This window comes from Etheostoma cragini, chromosome 14 (genome assembly GCF_013103735.1).
Source record: "Etheostoma cragini isolate CJK2018 chromosome 14, CSU_Ecrag_1.0, whole genome shotgun sequence".
In the NCBI taxonomy this organism is placed as follows: Eukaryota; Metazoa; Chordata; class Actinopteri; order Perciformes; family Percidae; genus Etheostoma; species Etheostoma cragini.
In genome coordinates this window covers 19,055,728-19,072,492 of record NC_048420.1, presented here as the reverse complement: position 1 = coordinate 19,072,492, position 16,765 = coordinate 19,055,728, and the positions used below count along the sequence as shown (strand labels likewise).

The 16,765-nt window shown below is 39.4% G+C and overlaps 3 protein-coding genes across 4 annotated transcripts in view; 1 reads left to right on the top strand and 2 right to left on the bottom strand.

Annotated features, from left to right (window-relative positions):
- Positions 1-990: 990 nt before the first annotated feature.
- On the bottom strand, positions 991-4,667 carry rragcb (Ras-related GTP binding Cb). The gene is made up of 7 exons (XM_034893002.1): positions 4,417-4,667; positions 3,241-3,444; positions 2,945-3,144; positions 2,650-2,764; positions 2,433-2,575; positions 2,186-2,334; positions 991-1,964 (listed from the first exon to the last, which is right to left on the bottom strand). The coding sequence occupies exons 1-7, from the start codon at positions 4,594-4,596 to the stop codon at positions 1,819-1,821; spliced, it is 1,137 nt and encodes a 378-aa protein (XP_034748893.1). The 5' UTR covers positions 4,597-4,667; the 3' UTR covers positions 991-1,818.
- A 90-nt stretch (positions 4,668-4,757) lies between these two features.
- Positions 4,758-12,773, top strand: ppt1 (palmitoyl-protein thioesterase 1 (ceroid-lipofuscinosis, neuronal 1, infantile)). Its single transcript, XM_034893011.1, has 10 exons — positions 4,758-5,009; positions 5,840-5,962; positions 7,429-7,538; positions 8,304-8,431; positions 8,704-8,774; positions 9,696-9,798; positions 9,933-10,023; positions 10,153-10,251; positions 10,342-10,413; positions 11,898-12,773. Exons 2-10 carry the CDS (start codon positions 5,848-5,850, stop codon positions 12,018-12,020), a joined length of 912 nt encoding a protein of 303 aa, XP_034748902.1. The 5' UTR covers positions 4,758-5,009; positions 5,840-5,847; the 3' UTR covers positions 12,021-12,773.
- Positions 12,774-13,216: 443 nt separating this feature from the next.
- Positions 13,217-16,765, bottom strand: part of cap1 (CAP, adenylate cyclase-associated protein 1 (yeast)) — a 13,267-nt gene continuing 9,718 nt past the window's right edge. For both annotated transcript variants that reach the window (XM_034893000.1, XM_034893001.1), the window contains exons 12-13: positions 14,506-14,649; positions 13,217-13,594 (exon numbers count right to left, since the gene is read on the bottom strand). In XM_034893000.1, coding sequence (XP_034748891.1) covers positions 13,511-13,594; positions 14,506-14,649 — 228 coding nt within the window. In that variant the 3' untranslated portion in view covers positions 13,217-13,510. The remainder of the gene's footprint in view (positions 13,595-14,505; positions 14,650-16,765) is intronic.

Genomic DNA, 16,765 nt, shown 5'->3' with positions numbered 1-16,765 from the left:
TTTTTCTACCAACTGAGCTAACCCAGCCACATACTTAATCATTTATTAGTTATAAATATCACATAATCATAATGGAGCCATATAAGACTGTAATAATAAACACAGATAGTATAGTGTAGATAAGTATATTACAAATGTGATTAGGTATATCATAAAAATACAAAATCTTTCTCAAAATGACATATCACTCATGATTATGATAACTTTCTAAAAACTGTGAGATACAAATTATGAGAAAAAAAAGTTTATAATGTAATTATGGTAGAAGTGAGCTTCCATCTCAAAGATAGTTAAGTTTGATACAGCAAAATATTAAACAGGTTTTATTAAAAAATGATGTACAATAGTAAAAAACTAATCTCTGAAATATATTATTCTACGCTCGCACCGAAAAAGCAAAAACAACAGCTACAAAGTGAATCTCTGTGGAGTAACTTTGGTCACAAACGTTCCATCACAAGCTACAAAAAAATCAACTGTCGGCAGACGTGGCAGAGTGAAAAGCATCATCTGTTATTTCCAGACTCCATTAAGACCAACGTGCTGTTAATCAAACCAAGGCTCTAATGGTGTAACTGGCACAGTGCTGGTCTGTGGGGATCCGTGGCAGAGCACCGGTCGCTGGTTGCATGAGTCATTATCAACAGAAAACACAGTGGAACAAACACTGTGCTTTCTGCTTTTCATGCTGGGGATTACATCCATTTACAGCACTCAATATTTCAAAGTAAAAAGAGCAGGAAACACGAAAGCTGTTTATACTGTGAAGCAGTGATACTCAACTTACACCACAGGCCAGAGAAGGTGCTAGATAGGTTTTTTTATTTATACTTTAAATGTAATTAAGTTGCCTTAGAGCATATAAACGCTTAAATATGCTATTCATTCTGTCCCTCATAGGAGCTGTTTATGCTCATGAATCATTCCAACATTTCAATGATTGCATGATGAAAGAGGCCTCACGATCCTTCTGACTTTTTGTGTTTTAAACAGGAGGTGTCAGAAAAGTTACCACAGGGATAACTGGCTTGTGGCGGCCAAGCGTTCATAGCGACGTCGCTTTTTGATCCTTCCGTGTCGGCTCTTCCTATCATTGTGAAGCAGAATTCACCAACCGTTGGATTGTTCACCCGCTAGTAGGGAACGTGAGCAGGGTTTAGACCGTCCTGAGACAGGTTAGTTTTTACCCTAGAACTTTTAACATTGTTTAAAATCTTTTAAATATAACCAAAGCATTTACGATTAAAATGCAGTTGCAACTTAAATGCAGGAAAATATGTGATTTATCTGTCATACAGGCATTGTGTCTATCCTTGTGCCAAGTTAATTAATTAATAAGTTAATTTATTAATGAGTTATGGGCCTTTTAATGTTTATTCATTTTATCTGATGAGAAGTATTGGTACTTGTTATTAACTGGCGCCTCAAGTGGCCACCCAAAGCAAGTAGAGCCTCCCTGATAGCGTCCCTGTAGTTTAGTTCATGGAAATAAAACTTGAGCTAGAGTCAATGGAGCTTTTGCTCTCATCAACGATAAGGCTTAAATTGGATCAGAAGTCTCTTTCAGAAGTATTTTTATGTTGCAGAGCACACAGAAGTAACTGGCCAAGAAGGTAAACATAGCTGACAATGTGCAGAAAGAAGGACCCACTGTTTGGTTTAGTTCATCAGCTGCAGCTCAGCTGCTCTAACTTCACCTTCATACAGTAAGGCAACATGTGTTTGACCGGAGACTTTGTGCCTTCGTGTCATTCACCCATATTGTGTTGCCTTGCTGAACTTCAGGTAAAGCAAAGAATTACACCCATCCTCTGTGCTTTAAACAGCAGTTCCGTTCAGGGCGGCGTACTTAAAGCCTGTGAGGTTGTTTCTGCTGGTAGAGCTGACGTCTTGAGGCGAGGTGCCAACTTCAAACACTTCGTGGATGGCTTTTCGAAAACAATGAAAGTTGTACTCTATTAAACCTGCAAAGAGAACAAACAAATCCTTTAAAGCACTTAATGTTAAAGTTCTGGAAAAATGATTTGTGTGATTGGATTCTTAAATTATAACACTGTACACACTCGGTCTTTCTGACACTTTTATGTTGGTGGCTTCACACTTCCATCTGACATTTAGGACGTCCTGTGTAATAAAACCCTGTCTAATGCCAAATTAACTGTTTATAAAATCTAAAACTACTCGCCTTTCCTCTCAAAGCTCTCTTCTCTGAGGATGCAGACAAGAGCGAGGAACTTTGTAACCTCTTTCAAATAAAGCACTGTAGTGTTGTTGAGCTTGATGATAGCCAAAGACTCGTTGTCGTAGGCAGAGCCACTGCCATCCTCCACTAGCCTGTCAAGAAGGAGAATGAAAGAAAGTCACCTTTAAACTTTTACACTAAAGGTTCCATTTATTGCCAACAATTAATAAATAACTGTAATTCTCCTCACCCGTAAATGCAGGAGACATCAATGACAACATCGATCATATCACAGCAGAGTTCGTAGGACTGCATGTCCACCGGAGAGCTGTCTGTGGCGATGTAAATCTTGCTGACAACATCAAACAGAAAGGCTTTCTCGATCCCAGAATGCTATAAAACATGAAGGATGTTAATAAGAAACGGTACAACTAGGACACAATTAAACGCAACAAAAGAGAACTTACAGATATGAAAATGTTCAAAAGATTCTCCAACGTTGGTAACTGAGGAATGAGCTTCTGGACGACTTTACTGAAGGCCTCAAATATGGAGTGGTCGTAGATACTGGTTAGGTAGAAGCTGGGGAGGGAAAGTAAATACGGTGTCACCAAACAAGTCTCAGCTTGAATGTTACATAACTAATGATGTCTTCTCACTGTGAGGACAATAGAATAAACCAATCGAACGGTTATAGGAGTGATCTGCAGCTAAGTCATGCAGCTAAAATATCTAACCTGTGCAGACGTGTCAAACACTCACCTGAGGTGAAGCTTCTCCAGGCTGGCATCTGCCAGATCATCATTGGCCCTCTGATGAATGTCCCGTTGTGTTTCTATTTTGTGGTCATCTGACAGCCCGTCTACTTTATGGATGAACACCTCAAAGTTGATGTCTGGATTCACTTTGTAGGCCTTGGATACGGTGAGATGTAAGCGCCCGAGCGCCTCGACGTAGTCGTCCTGACAACAGCAAAAGATGACGTGTTCATTCAGTTCACCCAGGAAGCCTTTAAAACCCACAATGTTCTTTTTCAGTTTAAACTAATGCCATCCTACCTGAGCATCGATGACAAAGATCAAAGCGCCTGTTCCCTTGAAGATCATCTCGCTGTCAAATGTGGGGTCGAAGAAGTCCACCTGGCCAGGAAAGTCCCAGATCTGGAAGTTGACAAAGGAAGTGCTGGAGATGTCGTCCTTGTAGATTTTGTTGGTGCTCTCAAGGAACAGCGTCTCATTGGGTGACATCTTGTGGAATACAACCTGGTCAGAGGTGAAGAAGGTTTATTGTCTCTGTTCAACGTTGTAACTTTCAATGTCTTCTCTAATTCACACAGTCTTTATTCTCTTAGTCTACATTTTGCCTAAAATCTTGTTACTTATTACCCTTTATATTATATGTTTTGTACTCTATTAACTTCTTATTGTGATAACGTTGCTTTTATTCTACTGCTACATACAGTGTGTATATATATAAATATAAAAAAAATCTCAGAAGTGAAGTTAGTAATGCAATATCAGAAGAGAAATGCATTACACTGCAGTGTCTGAAATATGAGACCCACTGCATCGTCTCAACTGTTTGTGTATGTGCTTTGCTCAACCAATCAGCGCGCAACTCAACTAAATATATATAGGGCTGAAAATCCAGGCCCAAATAATAGGGAATAATCATGACCATTGTAACAGCACCAGGGCAATTTTTTAACCCAAACAATGTTGCATACCCTATTAGAAGACCTGAAGAAACATAGTGAAATACTCTATTTAACCATTCTATCACCCTTTTAATAGGGAAACAAACCGAAAGAGCAGGTAACACTAAGCAGGCAGCGATTGGACAAGGAAAAATAAACATCACACCTCACATCCAACTGTTTTTTTGATCATTGTGAGATACCAGAAACTGTAGAGCATGTACTTGTTAGTTGCAGGAAATACTGTATGTGTCAGAGAGAAAAGACATGTTGGGAGACATCATTACAGGAGCAGGAGTAAATAACATACTGGATTATGGTGAAAGTGGACAAGGCAGAAGATGCTTGGTCATCTACCTATAGAGAACAGGACTGATGCAAACATTGGAGGAGTTACCGAATACCAGAAGATGGCAGTGGTGCAATATTAAGGATGCAAGGCGCCGCAAAAACTCAAAGAAGAAGAGAAACTCTGTGGTGGTGTGTGTGTAGGCAGAGACGGTTTAGGTAAATGACCCTTTACTGTATATGAAGTTACCTTCTGAATAGATGACTTGCCACTCCGTCTCAGTCCCATCAGCAGTATCCTCGGTTTGTCCGCAGGTGTGGACCTCTCCTCGTCCATGTCTTGCTCCTCCACCCCGTAGCCAAAACTTTTGGGAAACGACCCCACAACATCGTAACTGCCCGTTAACGAAGGTTCCTCATACATAGACATCCCGTACTTAACTACCCCGGCGGCCTGCTGTATCTCTCTCTATTTATTCTGGCTAAATAATCCGTACAGGGATTTGTTGTTATGATAGTCAAAACGAGCTAGCATGGCGAGCTAATTAGCTCGCTAGCAGCTGTAAACGCGGTGTTTATGTTAAAATGCCACTTCAGACCTTCACGTATCCACACGGGGATTGAGATAATTTACCAAGAGGTTACACAACCATTATATCGGCACAGATTTGATTAATTCAAACTAATCTGACAGGATTACTGAAAACAAAAGAAGCTGGTCACAAGTTAGACATTTCCGCCCCATTACGTATTAGCCACGCCCCTCAAATCTGATTGGCTGTTCGCTCTAAACATAGTCACTTGACAAACGGTCCAACAGCAGAAGCAGGAAGAACGTAAACGGTGAGTAGCTATAATATTTGGACATGTTTGGACTGTATATTAATATTAACAGTCTAGGGTATGGACCTCGGACATGTATGCTGGTTTGGATCATTGATTAGGCTTGTTGGATTTAGATTATATGTTGTTTTTGTTAAATGTTGATTTTGTTAAGTGTTGATTTTAACCTTCCGTCGAGCTAACTTCCCCCAGGATTCATTGACTCATTGAAAGTATCTTTACCTTGGTACTATTTCTAGCTCCCTGTCTTGTTGTTTTCCTGATCTGCAAGTCTCTTTGCAGTTAGAATAAATTAAAAGCGTTGTAGAATGCAGCTTAGTTTCTGTTTTCACAAGACTGTTAGATGTAACAGCAGCAACACCTACTATTCCTACTGTATTTTTCCATTAAACTTTATATTATATTAAGACAAAAAATAAGTGAAAAGTTAGACAGTAACGCTATATAAGAGCTATCCATAACAATAAACCATTTTAAAAATGAGTGAATGTTCAATGAAAAGTATGAAGCTAAATGATCTAAAAACAGCAAAAAACATTATTGCAGATGCATTTTGCATAGACAAGTTACGCATAAGTCTGTGCTGAGATGGAAGGAGAGCTTAAAAAGGATCTTTGAATCATAACGAACTAATGTTACCAATGAACAGTAGAGGAAGTGCTTTTAATGTGAAATTGGGGTTCATTACATGTTTTTGTTATTTGAATACATGTGCAGACAATGGCTCATAGAGTTATGTCTTAATGCAATAATAAAAAGGGAAGAAGGGAAAAGATTATTGTATTTTTTTCAAACAAAATGCACACTGACCCGTTATGTGTTTGTTTTAGGGTCCAGGATGACAGCAGTCCTCCTGTGTTTCCTGCTGGCTGGTCCAGTGCTGCTGGTTGCTGGGAGCCCAGTTTATAACACCAACAATGAGACCGTACCACTGGTGCTGTGGCATGGCATGGGTAAGTCACTGTGCTCCCTATTCTTTTACTGAAAGGATAAAACAATTTATTAAGTTTTCTTAATAAATAAAAAAGAGGACTAATTTGTATCTACTATTATTTATTTAACTCTTCATATGGTCTCTCCTTTATATTTCATGTCAAGTAGCTTTTAGATGGAAAAAAAGATCTTACTCAACTGTATGACAGTTTCACATTTACATTATATATTCTGCATCTGCTTCTTCCAGCTCTTTATTTAAGCTAAATGATGTTTAAATGGAATGAAATATTGGACTAACATATTTGGTGTCCTTGGAAAAGTTTTGAATCTCTACTAAAGGTGCAAGTCTGGCTTCACAGCTATAGTTTGCATGATGAACCAACTGGCATAACGTCATTGGAGTTTAAGTTAACATTTTCTGCACTATACGTTGCACATATTTAAATGTCTCCTTTGTGTTAAAATCTTAAGGATATGATGGAGATAATCTGAAGAAAGAATACTCCTTATCTTGTTTCAAAGACTTATAAGGTTGTGATCATACACTGTATAAGGTTGTGGTCTGTTTCTCTTCCTTATTTAAGAACAGAAAGGGAAAGGTATACTGCGGGGGATCATGACATTCACATCCACCCTTGTTAATACATATTGGTGAAAGTGAAAGCAAGAAAAATAAACCAACCTTTTACCACATTTACACTGAAACCCAAGCCTTATCAGACCTGTAATGTTGTAAAGTTAGAGAGGTGGGGTGTGTATGCAGTTTATGTTACACTTCTAACTGAAAAGTTGCTCATTTTAATTGCATGCTGGTTGGGAAAATACAAAAAAACAACAAAAAAACATGTTCTCTTTAACAACAATGGCTCAGGTGCCTCTGAGGTGAAGTTACATAAGCTGTTGTGGCTCCACTGAAGCGTCTCCATTTTAACAGCAGTAGATTGTGATTTGCACCGATCAGCTGTCTGTTTTATATGTTTGACGAATGTTAATGTATAGCAGAATATTTCTAAAAAAAAAAGAGCTAGTGTTTATGCAAGTAATCCTTTGATAAAGGGAGATGATAAGGCTAGCGTTGCTCTATACATTTTCTTAACTGTTTATAAATCCAATGAAAAGACAATTACTCAATGTAAACATTACTCAAACAATAAGGGATATTTTGTTTTCAGGTAGAGTAATACTTAGTTTCTCTCGTGACTATAGTGAAACAGTATATATGATGGACTCAAATTAAACAACAGTTCCCACATTCCTGGTAATGAAAGAACATTTCATCCAGTGCAACAAAGCTGCTCATCTTATATTTTTAGTGTATTTTTGGACGCCATTGGAGCTCTTTGGCAGAGATGAATAAATTGTATCAGGCTTTGGCTACACAGACAATACTTGTTAGTGTAACATACACTATTATCACTGTAAACTGAGTCAGGTTTAGTTAAATAGTTTAAATGATAATACAGTACGCTTATGTGTTCACCAGGCGACAGCTGTTGTAACCCCCTCAGCATGGGGGCAATAAAGAAGATGATTGAGGAGGAGATCTCTGGCATTAACGTGCTCTCGCTAATGATTGGAAAGAACGTCATTGAGGTAATTCTACACAAAGAAAATGGAAACTGGAAACTGTTAATTTAGTCTCTAGTTCAATAGTTTAGTCTTTTGTTTTTATTCATGTTTTTATTTTGATTTTTTACACATAAATGCAGCTGCAGCTTCAACAACAACCCAGTGATCATCTTGAGAATAAATATACCAGCTTATATCCCAAACATTTTCAGCCAATTTTAATTTATTTTAATAGCACTCTTATTTAGACTTTTTCTATTATTTTCTGTTCTGCACATTTATTTTGTAATGTAAAATGGCAGAGCTCTAATTTATATTAATATATCTTAATGTTTCTTTTGCAAAAAAAGCTACTTTAAGTTCAGTAACTCTAAACTTTACCAAAAATATCAGTTATATTTTACTGAGACTTTAATTAATTTGTGTCAAGGTATATTAATTAATTCACTGCCTTCAATAGAAAAACAGGTCCTCTTTTCCTCAAGACACAAGACATGTGAACCAAACAGGCATACAGCAGGTGTGATTGACACATCCACATGATGTTAGGATTTCTATTGTGTGATATTTGCAGTGCAAGTGACATACGTTACATCAGAAAAGTAGCTCAATTACAACCTCACTGTAATTTTTTAGTCTTAATATTCATAGCAAACCACCATGACTCTGCTTTGATCCATCGTAACTCCGTGAATTTATTGCTCTGCTCTTCTCCTCTAGGACGGTGTTTGGTTTCTTCTTTTTAATCTGTCCATCATGTTTAAACCTTTCATGTTTCTCCTCCCGCAGGACACAGAAAATGGGTTTTTCAAGGATGTGAATGAGCAGGTGGCCATGGTTTGCAGTCAGCTGGCTCAGGACCCAAAGTTGAAGGGAGGATACAATGCTATGGGCTTCTCCCAGGGGGGACAGTTTCTGTATGTAACTATTGTTCTGGACACTGAATCCTTTTTTAAATGTGATAGGTATTGGACACATTCTGTTTGTGTAGTTTCCCTTCTTGCCTGATTCTCCTAAAGTGAATGAAATATTTAAAATACAAATATCTTTGAGATTAGTGTGATTTCAACTGTGAGCTTTCTTCTCAGGTGGCAGCCTCTGTTTGAGCAAGTTGTTTGCTAAAACATATTTGTCTCCTATCATGGATGAAGAAGCATGCATTGATTTCTCCTGGTTCCTCTCCTCACAGGAGAGCTGTGGCTCAGCGCTGTCCCTCTCCACCAATGAAAACACTGATTTCCATTGGGGGCCAGCACCAAGGTAACATCATTATGAAAACCCAAAACACAAGTTCAGCTCACTTCCCTTGGAAAAGCAGCACTATTACCCCTTTCTGTTTCATATGTTTTTATACTAATGATTCAGAGTTAATACATGCAACATTTTAGATTCAATTTGTGTTACTAAAATTCCCAAACTGTTGTTATTACAGTCTTAAAGAAGAACATGCACATCCTTAAGGATAAATCTGGTGTTATTCTGTATTTTACTTATTGTTAATAAATCACATCAAAAAACCAAAACCAACATTGAACTTATTGACCAACAAGTATTTTCTTTGCATCCAAGCTATTTTTTATTCCTCTGTGCAATAAGGCTCTATTTTGCCGAAACTACGACAAACTCATCATTGAGCCACACATATGGGCGCTTAAGTAAAAAAAAAAAAAAATCCCACATACATCTCTACCGCTGCCGTTAAAATTCAATAGAGCACCAAACGTTTATTAATCAGCATCTGAAGTCCCTTACAAATGCAGTTATTTATTCTTGTTTGAGTAACGTGCACAGCTGTTTAACGATATTCTTTTGCCCATTTTTCTTTTTAATTAAACTTTATACTTGTGACCACTAAACATTTACATCCTCAATAAGAAAGAAAAAAAGAATTGCCATAAAATATTCAAAGATAGCATAGATGGTTCTGGTCTTTTCATGGGATTAGTTGTCAATAAGAAAAATAATTTATAACACCTGACTCATTATCAAGGATATTAAAAGGGAGCGATAGAGGGGGATTGACATGCAGCAAAGGGGCCGCAGGTTGGAATCAAACCCCAGGCTCACTGCGTTGAGGAGTAAACCTCCGGGTATGGGTGGCTGCTTTACCAACTGAGCTATCTGGGCACCCTATTACCACAAACTGTTTTGAAAAGATACTGTGTGTTTTTCAATCCTCAGGAGTGTACGGGCTGCCCAGGTGTCCCGGAGAGAGCTCCCGCATCTGTGACATGATACGCAAAGCTCTGAACAGCGGCGCTTACACTGACCTGGTTCAAAAACAGTAAGTTGTTTAAAATTGTTTATCTCTCAGTGATGCTGATGTGTTTAGCAGCCTTGATGATATGTAGCTATCATCACCACTGTTCAGACTGTTGTTCCGTAGCACTGACTGGACGTTGTGTTTGTGGTTATCAGCCTGGTGCAGGCCCAGTACTGGCACGACCCCTTTAATGACAACCTGTACAAGAAGTATAGCCTCTTCCTGGCTGACATCAATCAGGAGAGGGTCAGTATGCAGCGCTATATATATATATATATATATATATATATATATATATATATAGTTTGAATCCAGTTGGCCATAATCAGCTTTCTCAATATGTTTTGTATTGTCTAATTATTGTTTGCTTTAAAGGCTGTAAATGAGACATATAAGAAGAATCTGCAGTTGCTGGAGAAGTTTGTCATGGTGAAGTTCCTGCAGGACACTGTAGTTGATCCTGTCGAGACTGAGGTTATAAACACACACTCTATAGAATATAAATCTTTCACTGACTATAATAAAGCCGCATCACAAACCGTCTTGTCCTGACTTTTACTGTAGTGGTTTGGCTTCCTGAAAACGGGCCAGGCCAAAGAGACTGAAACTCTACAGGAGAGCGTTCTTTACAAAGAGGTATCTGTGTTCATTGTCTCATGAGGAAATACAATTGATTGTGTGAGGATTGTTTGCTTAACCTGAAAATCTGAAGCATGATACCACGGCTTTCTGTCCATATTCTTTTCCCTTTATCCAGTCGGTAACTGTATTTGAATTGCTGAACTGTAAAAACACCCCAACATTGCTGTCCTCTCCTCCATCCAAATGACAGACATACATTCTTGACTTAAAATGACTGTTGGTTGGCTCCGGTCTCGGAACAGGCTACACAGTTGATTTGCCAAAGTTAAATTGCATGGTTCTAGTATAAGGAAGTCAAACTTGTGGTTTAGTCTCTCTAGTTTGTCAAGGTGGTTGTAAACAGCCTTGGCCCGCTTGCCTGGTCCTCCCGTCAGCAGTAAGCATGGCGGCGTTAGCCAGGACTAGTCGGGATCACTTTACTGGCTGTGTCTCAATTGTGTTTTTTGCGAGTAACCAACTCGGGTACTCTGTTTAATTAAATTTGAGTACACAAATGTTGAAATTACTGAAAATGTCTGTGCAATAAGTTATCCTGAACCTTAATGCTTACCTGTTCAGGAGAAAATTAGCCAGCTCAGCGTCCTTTTGGGCTTTAAGCTGTCTCCATCTTTCAAATACATCTCCAGTATTTATCCAGGTTTGTTACGTTTCTGATCTTGCAACTGTTAAGAAACACTGAGGTGTTTTAGGTTGGGTATGCAATCTAGTCTTGCTTGCCTGACCATCTTCAACAGCACTGCGCAGGAGGGTCTGGCTAGTCCACGCAGCATTCTAGGATGGGAGAAAAACATGCTCTGGTTTATTGACATTTCTTTAAACAAATCACAATCATCATGGGCGGTGCTAAGCAGCCGATGCCTCTGCAAAATTGCCTCGGGAAGGAACTTGTTTTTTCTAATATACAGTCTACTGAACCGTAGACTGTATATTAGTATTAATAATACACACTCTATGGTTGGAACATTTGTACGTTCAAAAGTTGTTTTAGTCATGCAACAGAAGACTCAGATTGGACAGATATCCTGCGTTAGCCGAGTCGGAGTTCCGACTAGAAAGTCAGACGTTGCCTAGCAACATGGCCCCTTTCCTCGGACAACCCTTGTGGACACCACACAAGAATTCCGATATCCGCAGCATATAATGCAGCAATAGTCTAGCTAGCTGACTGGATTTACTCTGCAGAGATCTGAGGAGCAGTTAACCATAGTACTCAGAAACCGACCACAGTTTAAAATTCCAACATAAAGAAAGCGGATGGTAACACGCGGCCTAAAAGAGTAAAATCACTTCATTCCATGGGCAATTGATACAGGCCAAAATACAGACATTCCGTCACAGAACGGAAAATCAAAAGAGAAAATACTTACTTTTCTGGCAACAATGCATTAGCATAGAAAAGATATTTCAATCCTACCAACAACTACCTTAAATAATTACATTTCTGAATATGTGAAACTAAATTCTGTGTCAATGTGCAGGATCGTCTGGGCCTGGCAGCGATGGACAAAGCTGGAAAGCTGGCTTTTCTGGCAACCAAGGGAGACCACCTCCAGTTCACCAGAGAGTGGTTCAATGCAAACCTGCTGCCTTATTTACACTGAAACACTTCCATTCATCCCAGATTAAATATATCAAACATTTTGTTTTTAGAGCAATATAATGCAAGTCAAGTAAAAGCTTAATTCTGAGCAGGGCTTGCAGAAAGCACATAACTCATTCCTTTTGCACTGATCCCTTGTAGCACGTTATTGTGATTTTTTTATTTTAGCATAGACCTGGTTTTAAGTCTACTACTGCATAACTATCTGCGTGGTTCTGAGGTCAAATTCTTTTTTTTTTTATATGACCTAAGCCTAACGTACTTCATTTAACTGTCTCTGTACAGAATACATGTTTAACCCAATAAAAACAATGACAGTTTATTGCAACATGTTTAATGATGTCACCAGCATTAATGAGCAGGATTCAGATTTTTGGACCCAGAAAAACAAAGGAGGTAAAAAGGAGACAATATTAAGGAAATTTAGCAAAGAGCTTTAAAATTCAAGAGCTGAAGATAACCAAAGAGTGCAGACATGAGCGAGTGAAGCAATGCCGATGGTCAGGCTAATACTTTAAGACTTCAGTAAATAATATCTGTACAGAGGATTACAGCAGATATTTTCTAACATTTAACAATGATTCTATCCTTCAGTCTCTTCCACTTTATATCAACATCTCTGTGCTCTTTATTGCAAACCTTTTCTTACATACCTCCTTTATATGGAATGTTTTGTTTTTTTTAACACGGGAATGTCTTATGTGTGGGGTTTAAGGGAAAGCACATGAAATGATAATTTTCCTATTTAATTGTTTCAACATCATTTAGATGAAGTTTCATGATGTGTGTGAACACAAATAGTTTAAGTCCTAGTTATGTGCTTTGAGAGTGCAGACTTTATTTTATAATATTATCCCACTATGAATGTTGATATTAGAATCAACAGAAGTGGAGGTGATATGGATGCTATTATCCTCTGTGTTTGACTAGTGCTTCACCAGCGAATTGCATATAATGGAACAGAAACCCATCAGGTCACAAGTTAAAGATCAGCCCCCCCCCGACCAGGAAGAAGAGAAAGAATAAAAGCCAAAAGGATCCTGATAGTAGAGCCTGATTGGATGCAGTGCTGTTGCCAAGGATGAGTAGCCATGTTCCCAAGTTAGGTATTCTACATGTTACATTTTGCTTAGCATTATCCAGATAGATACAAAATACCAAACAAAGCATCCCAGCTATTGGCAAAACTGTTTTTTTAAAAGTGCTCACTGGCTTACAGAGAAAACCAATTTGAATGACAAGCCCCTCCCTGCTGATTGGCTGTAGGATTTTGCTCCAGATAAATGTGAGCAGTCCTCTCATTGGCTGATGGAAGGGACAGCTAAAGCTGTGATTGGCTGACAATGAAGGAAGATTTAACAGTGTGAGAGTTAGCTGGTGGGGCGGATGATCAGTCAGGAAGGCATTTGCAAAAATAAAAATACAAAAAAAAAAAAAAAAATGGGGTTGGGATGGTGTCGAGGAGGGGCGCCATTTCACAGGCTGCCTTGTCTATCCGGCGATCTCCGTTGCTGTGGTAATGAGCTTGTTTCCGTCCCAGACAGTCTTGAACTGCTCAGGAACAGGCATCTCCGTCTGAGGGGAGAGAAAAGTCATGTTTAAATTACAATTTTATATTCTTGTGCTACATGAAAAAGGATATAGCTGGAAAGACTATGTTTTTCTTAAATTTTAACTAAAGTCCTGAAGAGACCAAAACCAACAACGTGTTCCAATACTTTCAGAATTCCCTATCCTGTTTCTGGCTCTCAGCCCTAAACACTTTGGTTCCCACTCAAGACATTAATCTTTTGATAACAGGCCACAAATATATAAAAAAGGTTAATTTCCCAAAACAACTAGACACTGTAGATTTTGGCAAATGTTCGTCAAACAGGAAGTAATTATGCATTTGATGGTGGATTTGGTTCTGTAGTGAGTATTTACCGAGCCCCAGGACCAGCACTGGACTATGCGGTATTTGTCACTCAGTTGGCCCAAAGCCAAACATCTTTCTCTTCTCTTCCTTTGATCAATTTCAGTCCAGAATTTGAAAATAGCTAGTAAACATGTGTGATTAAATACTTTTATGCCATGACGATGTGCGGAGAGCCAACAGACTCTAGAGCACATGCTCTATGGGCAAAAAAAACAAACCTGGAGACTATTTCCTATTGAGCAACTTTCATAGGATACAAGTGGCGCTATCCCTAATATATACATAGTATTTACATTGGCATGATTGAGTCAAAATAAGCTACAGTCCAATATTCATGGTAATGAAGGAGCACGTGTCCCCCAGTGTAACAATGGGACTCAATTGATGCGTTTAACAGTTTGGAGTTCAATGGCACAGAGGAATAAGCTACAGTAGGAAACAAAAACAATAATTGTTGGTTTGGTCTTTTTGTGGTATTTGTTGACAAAAAACAACAACATAAAAATGAATATCACCAGACTCATCCTTTGAACAACTTTTCCGATTTCCCTCCTGAAAGGGTACTCACAAACTCTCCGTCTTTGTTGGGTACCAGGATGTTCATCTCTGAGCTTTTGGCGCTGACAATCTCGCAGCTCAGAGAGTCTTTGCTTAGGTAGACATGGCAACCGTCCGTCTTGTTGATGGAGATAGTGGGGACCTTACCCAGGACCTGGATACAAAAAGTCAACAAAAACATGTAATAGCTGCTAATATTGCTAAGACCAGTTGGATTTAATTCTGCTGTATCTTCATTTATCTGCACTGAATTACAATCAACATTTCCTTGAGCAAAAGGACTGTCTAATAACAGGGGAGCTGCTCGGTCGCCTAAAACTAAACTGAGCCTGCTGTAACTACCTGACTATATACTGTAAAAACAGGCGTATGAAAAATGCAACAATGTTCAACAAAATAAAAATAAATAACTCAACAATGACAGGACAGCACAAATCATTGTGTAATATAAAAAGGAAACAAAGCCAGTGGCCAGGATCTAAATATCAACACTGCACTGTAGTCTGTTGAGAGGTACAATTCCAGGGAAATGTAATCCCATCATCTTGATTCAACATAAAGCAGAATGTGGGGGTAGGGGCAGTCTTAGGCAGTGTCCTCATTTAGGATCCTATTGGCCTGAGGTTAGAAGCTTCTCCTGAGGCTCGGTGCTGGCCTGGCCTGCTTCCTTCTAACCCATCTCAATAGGAAGAAAAGGCGGTCACCCGTGTGGTTTGGATCTTTGATGATTCTCCTAGCCTTGTAAAGCCTGGTGTAAATATTCTTTAGGCAGAGTAGGTCACCGCCGCCTATTGTGCGTTCAGCCCGAACAAATCCCTCTCTGCAGGGCCTTGCGGTCCTGTAAAGTGCCGTTTTCATACCAGGAAGTCATGTTCCACGTCAGGGCACACTCAGTGATAAAAAAGTAGAAATTTCCTCAGATTCACCACAGCAGTGTTATCGGCAAACTTGCTTGTGGTGTTGGAGTCAAAAGTGGCTACACAGTCGTGTGTATGTACAAGAAGGTCAGCTGGGCACTCCAAACAACATGGGGGTGCTCCGGTGAAGAGAAGGGGGGGGGGGAGAGAGGTGTGTGTCCATCCACCCTCACAACCTGGGGTCTTTCTGTCTGAAAGTCAAGGATCCACATGCAGATAGGGGTGGTCCTTAAGCTTTGTGTCACTGCACTGTTACTTTTATAGTTGTATTTCAAACCTGTCTTATTCTATTTCAGCAATTTCAAAATTCTCCTTCAATCTTTTTTACTGCTCTTCAATGTTTAATGCAAAACACTTTAAACAGCCTTTTTGCTGAAATGTGCCATGTTCAACACTGAACTGTAGTTAATCAACAGCAATCTCACATTGACTCCTGTATTTTCCAGGTGAGATAGGGTGGTGTGGAGGATATACCATGGGCTTCTTAAAGCCAGTGTGTATGACAGACTCAACCAGTGACCGGTTGAATATCATTGTGACTATGGTGCTAGTCGTTCAGCATACAGTTTAAGGACCTGCCCTATGATACTGTCAGGTCCTGCTGCTTTCTTGGTGTTCACATGGTTGAAAGCCCTCGTTACCTAAGGATTTGTATTTTGTCTGTTGTGTCTGCCTCCACTCCCTTCTCCAGGTTGATTGCTGGTGATTGCTGAGTGAGCACACCGGTGGAGACCCTGCCACTTTCCTCCCTGTTCTCCCATACCTTTGTTGTGCTGGCTGGCAGCAGGTTGTGCTTACCAGAGCACGTGTTAGTAGGTTTTACTCCTTTTCCCTAAAAAGTGGGGTGTTTATTTTGTGCTTGGGTTTTGTTTGTAATTTTGTTTTTGCGTTTTCATTTACTAACATTGGTGTTCTTTCCTCATTGTAAATCGGCCTTTGCCTGACCGTGGCAAGTTCACTTTTTGTTTTCAACGGTTGTGGAGCTTTGCTGCACCGTTTTCTGTTTGTATTATTAATTCATTGTATAGAAAATTTCATAACAAGTGCCTTCCATCCTTTCTGGAGTCATTCTAACATCAATGGTAACTCTCTGCATTATGAGGTTGTAACACCCTCCTGAGGTCCAGCTTATGGCGTTTTTCCACTGCTGGTAACAGCTTGCCTCGGCTCGCCTCGGCCCGCCTCGGCTCGCCTCGGCCCATTATACTTCCGTTTTCCATTGCAGATTGAGTAAAGCCTCAGCGTGGCTGGTCACTATAGCAACGCGTGATGAAAGTAATTTTCAGCGCGGGTCACAACAGCACGTCGGCTACTCGCCGCAGCCAGAAGAAATGTTTTGTTTCAAAAGAAGCT